The sequence below is a fragment of the Hydra vulgaris genome, chromosome 15 (assembly GCF_038396675.1).
Source record: "Hydra vulgaris chromosome 15, alternate assembly HydraT2T_AEP".
Lineage (NCBI taxonomy): Eukaryota > Metazoa > Cnidaria > Hydrozoa > Anthoathecata > Hydridae > Hydra > Hydra vulgaris.
This window is the reverse complement of record NC_088934.1, coordinates 38506982-38525000: the sequence shown is the minus strand read 5'-3', so window position 1 is coordinate 38525000 and position 18019 is coordinate 38506982. Positions and strand designations below refer to the sequence as shown.

General features: G+C 28.1%; 1 protein-coding gene across 11 annotated transcripts in view; it reads right to left on the bottom strand.

Moving 5' to 3' along the window:
• Positions 1–18019, bottom strand: part of LOC100198560 (adhesion G-protein coupled receptor G2) — a 98725-nt gene that overhangs the window by 23506 nt on the left and 57200 nt on the right. For all 11 annotated transcript variants that reach the window (XM_065820212.1, XM_065820211.1, XM_065820218.1 and 8 more), the window contains 4 exons: positions 17739–17798; positions 10044–10164; positions 9844–9963; positions 4327–4381 (listed from right to left, as the gene is read on the bottom strand). In XM_065820212.1, coding sequence (XP_065676284.1) covers positions 4327–4381; positions 9844–9963; positions 10044–10164; positions 17739–17798 — 356 coding nt within the window. The remainder of the gene's footprint in view (positions 1–4326; positions 4382–9843; positions 9964–10043; positions 10165–17738; positions 17799–18019) is intronic.

Sequence of the window (18019 nt, the reverse complement as noted above, 5' to 3'; positions counted from 1 at the left end):
AAATACATTTCTCAATAGGATACTAATTAAGTGACATCATAAATTTTTACAGTTTAAAATTTTGGAATTAAAATTCAAACAAAAAAAATCATATAAGCGTAGTCACATTGAAAAACATTGTATTTCTTATTATAAGATTTATGACTAAGGTTTGTAATGACAGTTTACAGAATAAAGATCTAAACAAGTTTGTTCTGTTGGAAAAAGATGTTTTTTACATTTTCTTACTAAAACAGTTAATAGTGATATTTAAACGCATCAACATTATTTTCCTCTTCCTCTGATTTCTACAACATTATCTTCCTCCTTCTCTGATTAGGTTCTCCTGGTGATTTTACTTATGATTTTAATAATGCATTTATATTAAAAATAAAAATTAAATTTTCAAAATTTTTGAAGTATTTATAAAAAGTTACGCAAAAGAAAATAAAACGTTAGTATTCGCCATCTTTTTTGATTTCACAAAAGCTTTTGATATGATTGATCACAACAAATTGCTATTAAAACTTCAAATCTTGCTTCCTAGCTAGCTTACATCATGGATTGCTAGCTACCTACAAAACCGCCATCAAAGAGTAAAAACAATTAAGCATGTAACCAAATGGAAATGTATTAAAGCTGAACCCATTTAAGTTAGTGTTTTTGGACCTATTTCATTTATTATTCATACATCATATGAATAATTTTTTACCACCAGAACAAACCTACAAAAATATGTTGATGATATATTAACTTTTTTGATATTTGACTGGGGCCGGGGCAGGGACAGGTTTGATAAAATATAGCCGGGCCCAGGGGTGGGGCCCCATGTTTGTGACCAGGGCTGCATAAACATTTATTTTTATTTAAGAGCCTTCCTTTTTTATGCTGTTTCTCTAATATAAACAATCTAGAGCATTTTTTTTTCCTAACTAATGCTCATTCATACAATATGTAAGGCACTCTCTTCAAATTTTATTACTTCTATCACTACCATTTTCTACTAAAGCTGCTATCTCTCTACATGCTGATACCTAAATTACTTTAGTCTTTCCTAACAAACATTATTCAATACAACATTTTTTGTAGTCTGTCAAAGATTTTGCCTCCTTTTCTTGTCTTGCTAAAGTCACACCACACATTGACCTGATCATCTTCTCTTTTGGCAAATACTGCACCGTATAAATACTAAAGTTTATATAATAATGAAAGGATATTGTATGCCAGTGTCTAAATAAATAGCAAACATATATGCTTAAATCCATAATATATATGCATAAGGTGCCGTGGTGCAGTGGTTAGAGCGCTTGCTTTATAAGCAGGAGATCCAGGTTCAAAATGAGCTTAGGACATATCTTCGCGTCACAGTTAGGAGGCGTGAACTTCCTGGTCAATGCACTTCCGCAGTGCTCTGTCACAAGATAATTAAGTCTTCTTGGGGCACCTAAATAACAAAAAAAAAAAAAAGGTACATCTTGGAAGCTTTTATTCCTTCTGGAATAAAAGTTTGGAAGCTTTAATTACTTCTCTTCAATTTTAGGTCAAGCCTCATTCTACTCCACATTTTTCACCATCTTGAGCAATTGCTTTATTAGACATTAATAATTTTTTTCATGTTTTTTACAAGAACATCTCTCTTAAGAACAAATGCCCTTTTTATTATTGTAAGAAGCCAATGTAAAAAAGTCCTGTCTGATGTTAAGCTCTGTTGTTCTCAGTTTACTAAATCTTGTATCTTATCTCAGATGTTAGGTTCTAGAGACTTTTGTCTTTAACAATGTCATTAACTAAAGTAAGTATAACATTTATTCTCTAATTCATGGGTCTGATCTTTTTACTTCTCTCAAGAATAAAGCAGAGTTATTTGCAAAGAAATCTTACTCTAATTTGACCCTTAAATATAATGGCCATACTCTTCCTGACAGTTAAACAGATTAACCCATTATTGAACATCGAAATCACCATGGCTTCCAATACTATAACTAATTCTCAATTAAACACTTCTACAGTTTGTGCTCCAGAAAAGATTTCCAACATAGTCTTAAAAAAGTGTTCTCCAGAACACTTTTTTAGGACTCTCTTTAATTTTCCTAAACTTTTATAAAGCGCTAAATAAGTGGTTTCAATTTTTCAAAACTCTACAAAATTCTTTGACCTCCCTAACTATCCTACGATTATTCTTCACTCTGTTATTAGTTTTTTCATGTAAAGGTTTTGAAGTCATTAAATTATTTTTTTCTAACTGCGGTAGTATAGTTATTCTTGAAGGCCTACCCTCATCTTTATTCCAAGGAGCTTTAAGAGTACTACAAGGTTCTATCTTTACTCCTGTATTATTTCTTATCTACAATAATGATCTTCATGAAATCTAAAGTGGCACTATTTGCTCACAACTCAAATTTATACTCATGTCTATACAAAAAATCTTCACTTTTAATTGCTTAGAACAAGCAGCCGATTTTAAATTTGATCTCTCTTCTGTAACAGCCTAAGACTTTCAGTAGCTTATGGATTTAAATTCTGGACTTGAAATTCACAATTTTTGTTAGACAACAAAACTCATTTATTTATTGCAAAAAAATATTGCATTGTTGTTGGTATTCCTATATTGACAAATAATAATCCTCTTACTCTTAGACAAAGTCTAAAAGCACTTTGTAAATGTAACTAGACCTGCTTTATTTGCCAAGCTTGAGCCACTCTCCCATTGTTGTAAGGTTGCATTTTTTTCTTTCTACAAATACAGTCATGGTCAATGCTCAAACGAGCTATCATCTCTATAACGATAAACCAAAACTCATTCTTGCTTTGCTATTTATTCAACAAGTTGCATCCGTTTACTGTATCTGTCCCTTCATGCTGTAAAAACAATTACTAATGGTTTTTTTCACATCAAAAAAATCTTATAACTCTTAGCCATCTTCATGTTTTTCTTTTTTATACAACTTCGAACTTTTTAAGTCTTCATTTATATGTTTCCTAGTATTTTAACTTATTCTCTATTTTAAAGTAATTCATAACTTAATAGTGGTTGCTTGCAATCTTGTTGGAAGTAAATTGGAGCTTAAAAATATATAAATATATGCCAGTATTTAATAAAAAGTAAATATAAGCATAAAATTATAATATATTAAGAATTATTTTTTTTTTTTTAGTCTCGGCTATATATCCCTGCTGAATCTTATAATTTTGCCGGGGCCGGGTTTGCAAAAAATCTCATTTTTAGCCGAGGTTGGGGACGGGGCCCCAGTCACTTACTATCTCCCACTTATTATTTTTAACTTTAGAGTATAATACTCCAGATACATTATGAAGAAAAAATGTGGATGCCAGTATAGGTAATCCTTGCACACAAAAAATTTCAACTAACATTTTCATTAAATCAAGAGAAGATCAAATCAAAGTAAATTACTATGTGAAGTCACACACCAATTTCAATTGCATTAAGAGAAGAATCAAATTATTATGTGCAGCAATGCTTTAATCAAATCAAAATAAACTACTGTATGAAACCAAATTACTATGACACAAAGCAATTTTCTCGTTTTTCTGCTCTTGCTTTCTTTCAGGACTTCTTGCTTTCTACTTTCAAGAAAACATGTTCTCTGGAAATTGCCCATAGTCTATGTTCACCATGTGGTACAAATACAATTAGTTCAAAATAACTCTTTTTCGTACTACTATTCTATTCCAGCACTCTCCCATTCAGTTCAAAATCTGGTAGCAAGTATGAAAAATATTAAAATGAGATTAAAAACAAAGAGTTAAAAGCCAATAATGTAATTTTTGAGACATTTAGCTATGATAATGATTAAGTACTTTAGGCAAGCAATAAATTTAACATAATTACATAATTAACATAATAACAATAAATTAAACATTTCTGAAGCTGATCTACAATAAATGTAGCTAATAATGGATCAGCTGTTAAGTTGGTATGCTGCTTTTTATAAAGTAAGAAAAACAAATACAAATGTCTTTGTTTTCTTAGCAATAATAATAAAATCCTATCTTCTACATGACTGGTGTCATTTTTTTGATTATAAAATGTATGTAGCTGTTCTTACCAGTTAGTCATTGTTTCTTTGATATTTCTAAGTTTAGGAAATCCTACAAATACGTTTCAGTAGGTAATTTTTTAGTATCCATAGAATCTGATTTACAAACTCCACCAAAAGCATTGCTTTTGGCGGAGTTTGTAATATTATTGCTCTTGTTTCTATGCTCTTTCCTCTCCATATTAATGAAATATTTTATATGAATGTATATCAATCCCAACTATTTACTTTCCTCTCCATTACTATTAAAGTAATATTATTACATCATTTATGAGGAAATTATAATTACCTATTGGAATAATCTTCTTGATGTAATTTCATGCTGACTATGGTCACTGTGGTTGCTAAAATAAAACTTTAGAATATCTAATAATGTAAATAATAATTTGGATTAATGTAACTTTATAACATTTTTACCTTTACATAACTATTTTCAGTAAACTGTGTTGTGTAATGTCATGTGATTTTTCAAATGTGTCCTGCAATGACATGTTTTTAAATTGCGTCATTAGGTTTTACATTTAATAAAAATCTGTTAAATTTTAAGAAAACCAGTAAAACAGATAAATGGGGCTTCATATGAAAATTTTAGACTTTGAGTATAAGAATGAATAATAAAGAAAAATAAGTATGAGTAAAGAAACTGCCAAATAAAACAAATTAATAAAACTATGAGTTTTGACATTATAAAAAAAATATAATACTCTACCTTATTGTTATAACAGATTTCCTAACATAATAAGAGATTCCCTATCATAATTAATTTAGACATTAATCAAAAGTTTAATCTTTTATCTTACATCCATCAGAAAATTGTTTGCTTCAAACAATTGCTTGTTCCAACATTTAAAGTTTAAAATACTTTTCTTGTTCCAATACAAGGATTTAAAATATTTGTTGTTCATATTCTGATTATGGTAACTTAACCAATTAGTTACCAAAAATATTTTCAAAATAATGTAGTTTTGCTCCTTTCAAAATAATTTAATTTTGCTGCTTTCTATGATGATCCTTAGAGTTTGGTATTATTTTATAGAATATTCAAAAAATATATAACTTTATATAAAAATATTCAAAAGTTGATTACAACTTGACTTCAAATAATAATTAAAAAATAAGTTCTAATATTTTAACCTAAAATATTCACAAAAAAAAAAAATTAATTTTGTTACTTTTTCAAATGAAAACAACATTTAGTAAGATAAAGTTTAATGAAGTTTGCACATTATAAATAGAAATTATAAATAGAAAAATTAAGTTTATTATTAAAAAGACTTTGCAATATTCTTAAGCATTCCTAGTTCTTTAATTTCAACTTGCTGTTTTCTCTAGTGCATTAATTTTTTTTTTTTCAAATTGTAATGTTTCTTTATTGATATGCTTGATATTTTTCATTTATATATTTACATTTTATTTCATATTTTATATATATTTATTTATTTAATATATATTTATATTTTATTTAATCGTTTTTTCTCTTGATATAATAAAATATAAACCTTATTCAATTGAGTTTTAATCTTGATACAAAATCAAAAAACAAGATAAATAATCTAAATCTTAAATGAACAGACTTCTTGATAGAAAATATCCTATATAAGTAGACAGTTCTAATACTAGTTCATAGCCTTTGCTGATATAAATATATTGTATACCTTGAAAAAATGAGCATGGGTAATCATTTATTTAAAAAATATCTATACTAATTATTATTTTTTCATAGGGAGTTGATGATTTAATTGAGATGAGATTTTTACTCTGTTGAATTTTTAAGAGATAATAATTTTTACTCTGTTGAATTTTCAAGTGAGATAATAATTTTTACTCTGTTGAATTTTTAAGTGAGATAATAATTTTTACTCTGTTGAATTTTCAAGTGAGATAATAACTTTTACTCTGTTGAATTTTCAAGTGAGATAATAACTTTTACTCTGTTGAATTTTTAAGTGAGATAATAACTTTTACTCTGTTGAATTTTTAAGTGAGATAATAACTTTTACTCTGTTGAATTTTTAAGTGAGATAATAACTTTTACTCTGTTGAGCTAAAACATCAATTCTGATTTATTAAAAACTTGTTTTTAACAATATAAGGTACAATAAGTAAGTAAGTAGTTGTTTAAACTGAGGTCTTTTTTTAATTTTATTTTTATTTTTAAACCAATTCACTCCCAACAATGCTGCATGCAACCACATTTTAAGTTAGGAGTTACTAGTGAATAACGAATATTGTTAAAGAGAAAGAGTTAACAGAATTAAAAAACAAAAAAACAGAAAACTTGTCAGGAAAATATGCAAGAGAAAAAACAAAGTCAGGAAAATATGTAAGAGAAAAAAAAAAGTCAGGAAAATATGTGAGAGAAAAAAGAGAATGACGTGAGAGAAAAAAGAAACTAAATGAACCAAAGTTTTTGGAATATGAAGAGACAAACCATAGTAATTGCTGAATGATGAGTCAAGCAATTATTAGTTTTGATTGATGAAACTTGAGAGAAACTTGCTCCTTTGAGCAGCAACCATTTTATTTGTAGAAAAGAGAATGAGACACAATCTCTTTATCTTTTGCAGGTCTAACTACATTTACAATACGTTTATATACTATGTCAAGAAGTGAAAGAGTATTTTTAAAAGAATCTGCCTAAATATGACAACAGTAATCTAAACAGGCAGAAATAAGGAACTTGTAGTGGTAGAGAATAGAATTGGGAGTAAGAAAATGGCAAGCACAATAGATAATAACTTTGCAATGGATTCTATTTATATATTTTACAGGAGAGGACTGTAGTGAGTGATAATCCAGAAGCCATAAAGTAGAAGACTCAATAAAGTATAAGACTTATTTTCATCAATATAGAAATATAAATAGTATTGCAAAAATTCTTTGAACAATAGAATTTCTTTTATAAAAGTTAACAAGTCCTCTGTAGAACAGGAGACCAAAATAGTATTGAGCGTCAGAAAGTTATTTGACTTAAGAGAATAAATTAGAAATTTGTAAAGACTAAAAAACCTTGTTAATAAAAGATTATGTTTATCTTTGGGAGAGGTAACAATAACAATGTAAAAACTTGTGAAATAATATGAAAACTTAAGTTTGATTGTTCTATGTTCATTTTATTACTTTATTTTATTGTTTATTTTATTATTTTAGTCGAGTTTATATGAACAATGTTAATGACACTGTTGAAAATTTTTGACAGAAATTTTGACAGTTACCTAAAGTTTGAGTCAAATTTTTTGCTTTTACTAGCAAATACAAGGTGAATAAAAAATGAGTGAAAAATTTCTTGCAATGATAAAAAGACTTTTGTTCTCAAGAGAGATATACTTGTAAAAAAATAGAAACAATGATTACAACATGAATGAAGTAAGAGTTAAAAGATTTAAAGATTTATCATAGAGACAATATGGTCAAAAAAATATATATCTGAAGCACTTAAAAGAGAACATTAGAAAAAGAAACAGAACATAAGGTTTTCCAAACTACCTAAAAGAGAACAAGAAGAAACTGAACACAACCTAAAGTCAGAGACAAGATACAACTCAAGGAGTGAAGGTAAAAACAACTATGGTTGTCTGGAAAACTGGAGGTGCAAGCAAAAAATGACAAGTAAAAAAATTTATTGTATTTTAAACTAGAAAATCATCTTTTAAACCCTCAGGTCAAAATAAATTCTGAACTTCAATATTCTGTGTTTTTAATTATACTTTTCATTTTCATTATTTCATTAATTTCATTTATTCATTTATTATGTAGCTTTAGCATTGTATAGTTGTTTTGTTTGTAGTTTAGTTGTAATTTTGATTGTAGTTGTTGATCACTTGCTGTAGATAAAAGTAGAAGTTGGCAACACAACAAAATCAATTTTATTTTCAATTGGAATTTTAATCAACTTTATAAAATTGTGTAAATTATGTCCATTAAGAATAAGAGGCTTAGCTAGTTGCTTTAGCTGGCAATAAAGTATGCTTAACCACAACTTTGCAATTTCTTGCTTGGAACATCTTCTTGAAAGTAAGCTCGACAACAGACATATTATGGAACTGCAGAAAATGTCAAATCTATAAAGAATTTGCTTTCACCGCTAAAAATAATGTTAAGTGTTAATGTTTCTTTCTTTCTACTTTTATACTTCCACTGCCCAATTTTAAATATACCAAGCACCTTTATGAGCAATTATAATTCTTGATATATTTGCTTCTTAACCTTAACCTTATTCTAGATCTGACCAGGATAATGTAGCACATCTTAGTAAGAAAAACCTTTAATGCATGAAAATATTTTTTAAATTTTTTTCAAAGATCTAATTCAATTTTTTATGTTATAAGACCAAGCCTGCAAAAAAAATTTTTTTAGTTTTGGACTTGGAACACAAAGCTTTTTAAAAGCTTTTCTATGGCTTATGCCACTAAGATTCTCAAAATGTAATTATTTAAAGTTTGTTTTTGTTTTATTGGTTTTTCTTTTTTTTTTTTATAAGTTATAATTTTTTATCTTTTTATAGAAAAAAAAAGTTTTTATGATTGATTATGATGAAAAATTGACAGGTTTTGAACAAATACCATAATGTGTATTAATGAATACCCTATCCGATTAGAGGCCATGATCACTAAATGGTAAACATAACCAGCCAGTAAATAGGTTGAGAGTGACTATTTAACAAAAAAGTGATTAAAACTGCATTGAAAATAAAAAAGAATACTGACATTTTAATTCATAATACTAAGTTTTAAAACTTTGAACATATACAATAAGTCATAAAGTACCATTATGTCTCAAAATTCCATCCACATTATAAATAGCAATAATAAATAATTATAGATTTTGCCACTAATGAAACAATATTGCTATATAAATTAACAATAAACTTAATGTAGAGATTTATCAGTGAGGAATATATTTTTGCATTCAAATTTAAGCGAACAACATTATTTCGTAATATAAAGTGTAATTTATTATAAGAGATTTACACCTAATTAAAAAAGTATCTATTATAAGAGATTTACAGCTAAATATTAACTGGCACATGATCACTAATTGGTCAAATTATCCAGTATGGAAAACTTGCTATATAACTTACCCAATATAATACCGGGCCTGCCAGGTCAGTGAGACAAAATTCTAATATCAAAATTAAGTTAACGATAATATAGATTAAGCTAAGGATAAACATTTAACAAATTCCCCACCCTTCTTGCCAAACAGCAAGCTTACATTGGCCTAACACAAGTTTTAATATTGGCAAATTTATTCTGTTGGGCCAACATTTAACCAATTTATTTTTTAAGCATAATACTTAAATTCTCCAAATCAATTTTCACAATAATCGTTCTATGTTGGGCCAATATTCGGCCAACATAGTATTCGACCTAATATTGTGCTATGCAAATCTGTTCTTACACTAATGCTGTAACTCGGTTGAGCCAATATTCAGCTAATTCTTAGTTGTTGGTGTATTTTTTTAGTACTTGCGTACTTTTAAAACTTGTTGCATACCATTTTTTAAAAATGGTTTGTTTTACAAAATCAAGAAAGTTTTTGATATTATTTATATGTTATATACAATGTTAGGCCAATTGTTGTAATAACAATGTTGTATACAACAATAGACCAATGCCTAAACAATGATCAAACCAGCATTGGATCAACACTGAGTTTCAATGTTGGGTCAATGTATTGTCATGCATTGGCCCAACATTGGATTGACGTAAGCTTGCTATCTGGGGTTTTATAACACATTCTTTACAAAAACATCTCTTACTACAAAAAAATTTCTTTCTACTTTATCTCAGCTATCAAAAATTACCTGTGGTTTTGTTTTGAAAAATATCCATAGGTATTTCAACTTTATCACAGTGTTTTCTTCTACAATCTTTTGGAAATGACTTGATTGGCTCAGTGTAATTAAAAATTTCCACATCTAAATCTATTATTATAAGTTATTATAGTTATAGCAGTTGTTGTTTTTATTAGTTATACAAAATCATTTGTTACAGAAAGACGTACTAATTTTCCCTATTTCCAGATTATAAGCAAGATAGCTGTCATTTAAGAAAGTTCCTATCTTTAATGATATAAGCTCAAGGGATGATGCTAAGCTTCCAGATACTACTTCAATGTTTGTAAACTAAAAAGAAAATGAAAAACAATCAACCACATTATATACACACACACACACACACACACACACACACACACACACACACACACACACACACACACACACGCACACACACACACACACACACACACACACACACACATACACATATATATATATAATATAATATATTAGTTACTGTTACCCCCTGTACCAGAAAGTAGCTAAATGCTAATATTTACAATAGAATATTGGTGCTCAGAGTTTTCAATCTCAGATTGTGATACCACAACCATCATACAAGAAGTAAAAAGTTAGTAAAATGCTTATATATATGTTTTAGATCATTTAGGGATGGAAAATGTTTAGAAGATAAGATTATTGTTAGCAATACTTATTACATACTCAACTAACTATTAGAAACAATTGAAAATCAATCCAAACAAATATTAAAAACTGATAACAAATTATTATTAACATTAACTACAAAACAAATTTCTCCCATTAACAATCCAAAACACATATATAAGCTGTATCTTCAATTAAACAAGTCATAATAAAATTAATTTTTTACTACTTGCCTAATGATTATGGTAACACATGAAACTCTCTCTCTCTCTCTCTCTCTCTCTCTCTCTCTCTCTCTCTCTCTCTCTCTCTCTCTCTCTCTCTCTCTCTCTCTCTCTCTCTCTCTCTCTCTCTCTCTCATAAAACTCTCTCTCTCTCTCTCTCTCTCATATATATATATATATATATATATATATATATATATATATATATATATATATATATATATATATATATATATATATATATATATATATATATATATATATATAATTTTGTAGCCCTATTTTATTTTCTTATTAAAACAGGTTTAAAGCATTATTTTGGCAGATCTAAAATGTAAATTTTAAAAATTATTTATTTTTTAGTAATTTCTATTATTATTTTAATTAATATACTTTATTAATTACTATTATTATTTTAATTAATATACTTATTAATTACTATTATTGATTTAATTACTGCACATTTTTGTTTTAAATTTATTACCCATTATTAACTTGAACAAAATTTTATTTAGGTTTATAATTGATTAAAAAATTTAAGGATTTCTATTATTAAAAAGTTATAAAAAATATATATTTATAAAATTTATAAATGATAAAAATTATAAAAAATATATAAAATGTTTCCAGAATTAAACTTAATGATGAACCAAATGTTTATGTTATGTATTCTCAAAATAGTGCATTTAATTTTTTGAGAATATATTACTTTACAAAATGCATTTTGCATTTTTTTTTTTCTTTATTTTTTTTTGTGACTCTTTTAAAGTTTGTAACATGCATTGCATGGAGTACTATTTTTAAATAACATTTATGTTATATTTTAAAATATTACATAAATTTTTAAACATTTATGTAATATTTTAAAATATTACATAAATGTTGCATTTTCAAATGCTCCTAATTTATAGTTTATGGTAAATATTAGGGAATGCAAATTTTGACGAAAATAAAAAAATTGGAATTTGGAATTCAAAATTAAATTTTTTCGGAATTTGGTTGAACTCCGAAAATACTTTAAATTTTTTTATGCCTAAAAAAATAATAAAAATAACTTATTTGAGATAATTCATTGCTATTTATTGCATAAAAAACACTTTCTTTAAAAATAAAAATTGAACATAACATTGTACCAAATTCAATTAGTACAGAAACATTCTAATATGGTATATCATTTAATAATAAAAAGTATAAAATTATTGTTTTATTTGCCTAAAATATGACTTGAGGAAGCAGAGATCACTTAAAACTGCACCTCCGAGTCTTGTTCGAACTTTTGTACTAAAGTTACCAGCAATTGAGAAGGCTCGCTTAGACTCCACACTCGATGGCTGAATCAAAATTAAGTATGAGTAGATGGACTCTAATATTTTGCCATGAACACCGTTCTCTTCAAGGAATTTCATTTCAGATTTAATTTTTGAAATTAAGCTCCTATTTATTATTTGTTGAATTTAGTTGGACGTTATGTTGGATGATAAATTCAATTAAATTTTGTTCTCCAACTTTTGCATTAATGTTAAGGGCTTAGTTTATTCTTCCAACATCACTTCTATCACATCGTCAGCTTCTGACTGCTCGCCTGAGGAAGTTTTCATGTTAGCGTTAAATATCAATCTTTGTAAAATTTTTCAATAACTTTGGCTATTGTTTTTTTCAATGGTCTAGTGAAAGATACATGAATCTCACTTTTTCCATCATTATTGTAAATACTGAAGGGTTCCAGACACATTAGTTCGTCTTTGGCTTATTCGGTCTTCTAATTTTTTCATTAATTTTAATAAAAGTTCATCAGATCTGAAATTCTCAAGCATAAAAGATAAATCTAAATTAGCAGAAAGCAGATTTGCATCTTCTCGACAAAGGGCTTTAACAGTAAGCTTCACTGGGAGAAGTGAGGAGATAATGTTTTTAATCAACAAAATTTCACCATCTTGAATAACGATATTAGATGCAATGTCAATCAATGGTTTTCTAACACAGCTTTTTAGCTTGTTAAACCTTTTAAGCATTTCAACTAAGCTATTTAATCTAGTTCTAGTGTCCATAATAAGTTTCAATTATTTTCTAAATTCTTGTTTCACCTATACTTGAAGAATATCACTTGATGTTCTCGAAAAACGAAATTTCTTTACAATCAATCCAACTTTTTTAATGAAAAAACTAAATCCAAATTTTTCAGTCTCAACAAGCTTAGCTTCATTATAAGTTTGTTTAATCAAGCCAACATTTTCATCTTCAATATATTCCTCATCAGATTTATCGAAGTCACTTACTTGATCTTCTACGCTAACATTTTCTGTATATGTGTGAGCCACTGATTTAGTTGTATTATGTTCAAATTATTATACACAACATTAATTACAGGTAAATGTATCACGTGTGCAAAGCACAACTGCTGATTACATAGTAAAAGATGTCTAACTTTTTGCATCACAGCTGCCCCATCAATTGTTATAAACGTAATATTTTTATCAATATTTAGATTGTTGTTTTGCAATGTGGTTTTCAGAGCCCTAATGCATTTCTCTCCAGGGAAACGTCCTTCAACAGGTACTAAACCTAAATTCCAAAACTGTTTCTTGGTATTTTGATAATACATAATCTTGAGCGCCTCTAGCCAAAAACAAATTTCTTAAATTGATAGACGTACAGAAAACTTTGAATGACATATTATCTAAGGCACACATTCGTGATACGATTGCAGAAAGTGGTTCTTTTTTTTTGTTGAATAAATATTTTGTAATCATCATTTTTGATGCACTGCTTTCTGAACCTTTATCTTGCATGACATCCCGTTTTAATACATTAATATGCATTAAAACGGGATGTCTTAAATTAGGTCGATAAAATTGTTTATTGTTCTTAAATTCGTGTGCTGTGGCGTTGTCGGCAGTTTTTACTATTTCATAACATATTTTACAATTTGCTGTTAATTTTTTTGATCCTCTTAAAAAATGTATCCAAACAGAATTTTGATTTTTACATTGCTTTGTGTATTCCGAATAACATTCCTTTGAAGACATTTCAGGATGTACTTTTGATATTAATTTAACTTGTTAAACAAAACAAAATTAAAATTAAATAGTTATCAATAAATATTGTTAAATTAAAACTGCTATTATTACTGCGATTTTTTGCTTACCTATTTAAAAAATATTGATTCAAATAATTTAATACACACCGCACTCCAATAAGCAAATCTCAACACTGTTGAAAATCGTAAAATATAACAAACACGAGATTATACCAAATATAAAAATTATTGCATGTTGATTTGACATAAAGACATGAAACCATTAACTGTAATTTAGGAATGTTTTCTCTATGTCTACTTGTATTATGCAGGATAACTGTAATTTACAATTGTTTTCTTTATTTCTTCTTATAGAATTAGAATGTAGAATATTTATATGTACAGAAACAAAAACACAATTTAAAAGTTGGAGAGAGCACAAAAAAAAAAATTTTAATTTCAGAATTCGCTGGAAAAATTTTCGGAATTCAAAGCTATATTATGAAAAGGAATTCTGGAATTCTTGAAATTCGAGATGCAATCCCTAGTAAATATGTTTATGTTTATAGTACACATATTTTTTTATTATGCTGTTTCCATGATATAAAAGGAATGTTACTTGGCAATGTGTAGAGCAATATTGTGATCCTTTTCAGTCAAGTTGTGGTACTACTTGGCAGCATTTAGTGGCGAGCAGTGTTAATGTCTGGTAATTTTTTTTTACCTTGAACACCTTGACACTAAAGCTAAGAACAAATCTTGCTATAACTAGTATCTATAAATCTATAGTATAAATCTATAATATAAATCTATAGTATAAATCTATAGTATAAATCTATAGTATAAATCTATAGTATAAATCTATAGTATAAATCTATAGTATAAATCTATAGTATAAATCTATAGTATAGATCTATAGTATAAATCTATAGTATAAATCTATAGTATAAATCTATAGTATAAATCTATAGTATAGATCTATAGTATAAATCTATAGTATAAATCTATAGTATAAATCTATAGTTAGTAGAAGCTATAACTAGTATCTAAATAATAATACTAGAATATGTTTAGTTGTTTTTTTAAAGTTTTTTCTATGCATCATTAAAATTAATTTACTTTGCAGCTAAGCTAGCTTTAAAGCCAACTTAATTGTCTACTTAAACAGTTGGTTTGTCTTGATAAGCAATTCCTATCCTAATTGATGGCCAGCATGCTTGTTGATTTAATTTAACAGGACAGGGAGGAAAGAAACCATTTGATTCTTTCCTCTTTGTGCTGAGAAGCTCATTTGCTTAAACATTTGTTAAAGCACATTTGTTTTTTGATGTTTTTTTAAGTAAGTTACACAATGTATCAAAAGCACCTTTGTTTTGAACTTTTTATGGTGTTGTTTTGATGCAGTGAGATTAAACCCAAACACATAGGAATGCATTGTAGCAGACATTAAAACAGAGTTATCAAAATGGTTACCAAAAATTTGAAATTGTGTTACATATGGTCGATGATATGCAATCACAAACACTGCAAAGACAACTTTTAGTTCAGAGATTGATGGACAATCAATATCCTTAAACTATCTTTTATGATGAATTGAAATTGTTTATTATTTTTTTAATATAAATAAATTTGAAAAATTCGGTGAATTTGGCAGTAGTTGGTGTAAAAAAAAGTATTTTCAATTCTTTGTACTGTCAGCAGTTAACAAAATACTAGGCAGTTGCACAATCAGAATATTTAATATAGGCATTTATATATAATAAATACAATCGTAAATTGAACGAGTACATTAATGATAAAAAGTATAGAATTCTATAATTTTTATCATTAATTTACATTTACAATATACAAATAAATATATTTAAGTACATATTAAGATACATATTATGAGTATATCGTAAATTAGAAAATAAAAAAATTGATAACTTATGAGATTGTAATAGGCAACTGGATAGAAGGAGATACATATGGGAACCATTAGAACAAAACATGGGATAAAACCATAAAGAAAAAATTGGAAATATCTGGAACCCAGATGGGCATCTCAGTAGGTAGCCCATATGGTTTCTATATAATGCCTTTAGACAACTTCCTCTGGGAGTTATTTATATTCATTTATATACACATACACACACACACACACACACACACACACACACACACACACACACACACATACACACACATATATATATATTCATTCTCGACCTTAAACACCAGTTTATTCTAATTTTTATTAAAAAGATATAGTTAATGTTTATAATTTCTATAATCAATTTTTGCTGTCTTTAGTATTGCTTTTTTTTTTAATTTCTGTTATATTTTGTTGTCATTACTATTGCTTATTGTTATTTTTATAAATATTTACATTACTATTGTTAACTACTTTTAACTATTATTACTAATATAATTATTTTTGTTGTTGTTATTGTTATTATTATTATTATTGTTATTATTATTATTATTATTAGTATTATTAATATCGTTATTTTATTTTATAAAGTTTATTATTGTTATTAGGTTGCTGCAAAAATAATCTCGTTTTTCATATTTTATATTTTTGGATGAATTTTTGAATAAATTTATTATTGGCAGATGTCATGCTATATGTTATTTAAAAGCGCGTTTTTCGCTTGATCTAGTTATCGTATTGGTTTTGTTTTATAATAATTTAGTCATTTTTTACAGGACGTCAAATCTATCATGGACAAGAGACAAATTCGCACGATTTTTCTGTTCCAGTTCAAGATGGGCCGAAAAGCTGCCGAGACAGCTCGCGATATCAACACTGCATTTGGCCCAGAAAACACTAACAAACGTATGGCACAGTGGTGGTTCAAAAAATTCCGCAGGGGTGAGGAGAGCCTTGAAGATGAAGAGGGTCGCGGACGCCCGTCTGAGATTGATGACGATCAATTGAGAGCCTTAATCGAAGCCGACCTGCGCAAAACCATACGAGAGGTTGCGGAAGAACTCAACGTTCATAACTCATCAGTTGATCGCCACTTGAAGCAAATAGGAAAGTCAAAAAAGCTTAGCAAATGGGTGCCGCACGAACTGAACGAAAATCAAAAAAATCGTCGTTTTGAGGTATCGTCTGCTCTTCTTCTGCGCAACAAAAACGATCCGTTTCTCGACCAGATCGTGACGTGTGATGAGAAATTGATCCTCTGCGACAACCGACGACGTTCCGCGCAGTGGTTGGACCGCGATGAGGCCCCACAGCACTTCCCGAAGCCGAATCTCCACCAAAAGAAGGTTATGGTGACTGTTTGGTGGTCTGCAGCCGGTCTCATCCATCACAGCTTCCTGAATCCTGGCGAGACAATTACGGCAGAGAAGTACTGCCAGCAAATCGACGAAATGCATCAAAAGCTCCGATGTATGTGCCCGAGATTGGTCAATATGAAGGGACCAATTCTCCTCCACAACAACGCCCGGCCGCACATCGCACAACCGACCCAGCAGAAGTTGAACGCATTGGGCTACGAAACTCTGCCTCATCCACCATACTCACCGGACCTCTCGCCCACCGACTACCACTTTTTCAAGCATCTCGACAACTTCCTCCACGAGAAATGCTTCAAAAGCCGAGACAATGTCAAAACGACCTTTGATGACTTCATCGCTTCCAGGACTTCGGAATTTTACGCTACCGGCATAAATAAACTTGTTTCTCGTTGGCAAAAACGTGTTGATTGTAATGGTTCTTATTTCGATTAATAAAGTTTATTCTATGCTGAGTTATGTTTGTTCAAAGTTAACGGTTGAAAAACGAGATTATTTTTGCAGCAACCTAATATTATATATTGTGAAAATTAGCATTATATTTATTTTAATTAGGTATTAGTAGGTGTTTACTTTATATTAGTAAATTTACTATTTGTAAACATCCTTGAATGTAAAATCTTAATTCAGAAATAAATTATTGATTGATTGATTATAATTTCACAATCAAATAAAGTTTACACACCCTTGAAATTGATTTCAACAAACTACAAAAATCTACATACTTCACCTGCACTTGATTTTAACGAAGAACTAATCATGTAATCACATAATTGAACAACTTTCTAAAAAAAGAATTTCAAAATGTATTAAAGTTTTTCTATTAAACAATAAAGAATTTCAAAGAACACAATACTATTTTAAATAAAAGCAAGAAATTGAATAAAAGTTTTTTCGATTTGTTGTCAAGAGCTGCCAATTTAAAAAAAATTTTTTAACAATAATATTGAACACTACTTATATTTTATTGATAATTATTTTAATAAGACCATTTATAATAATTTCT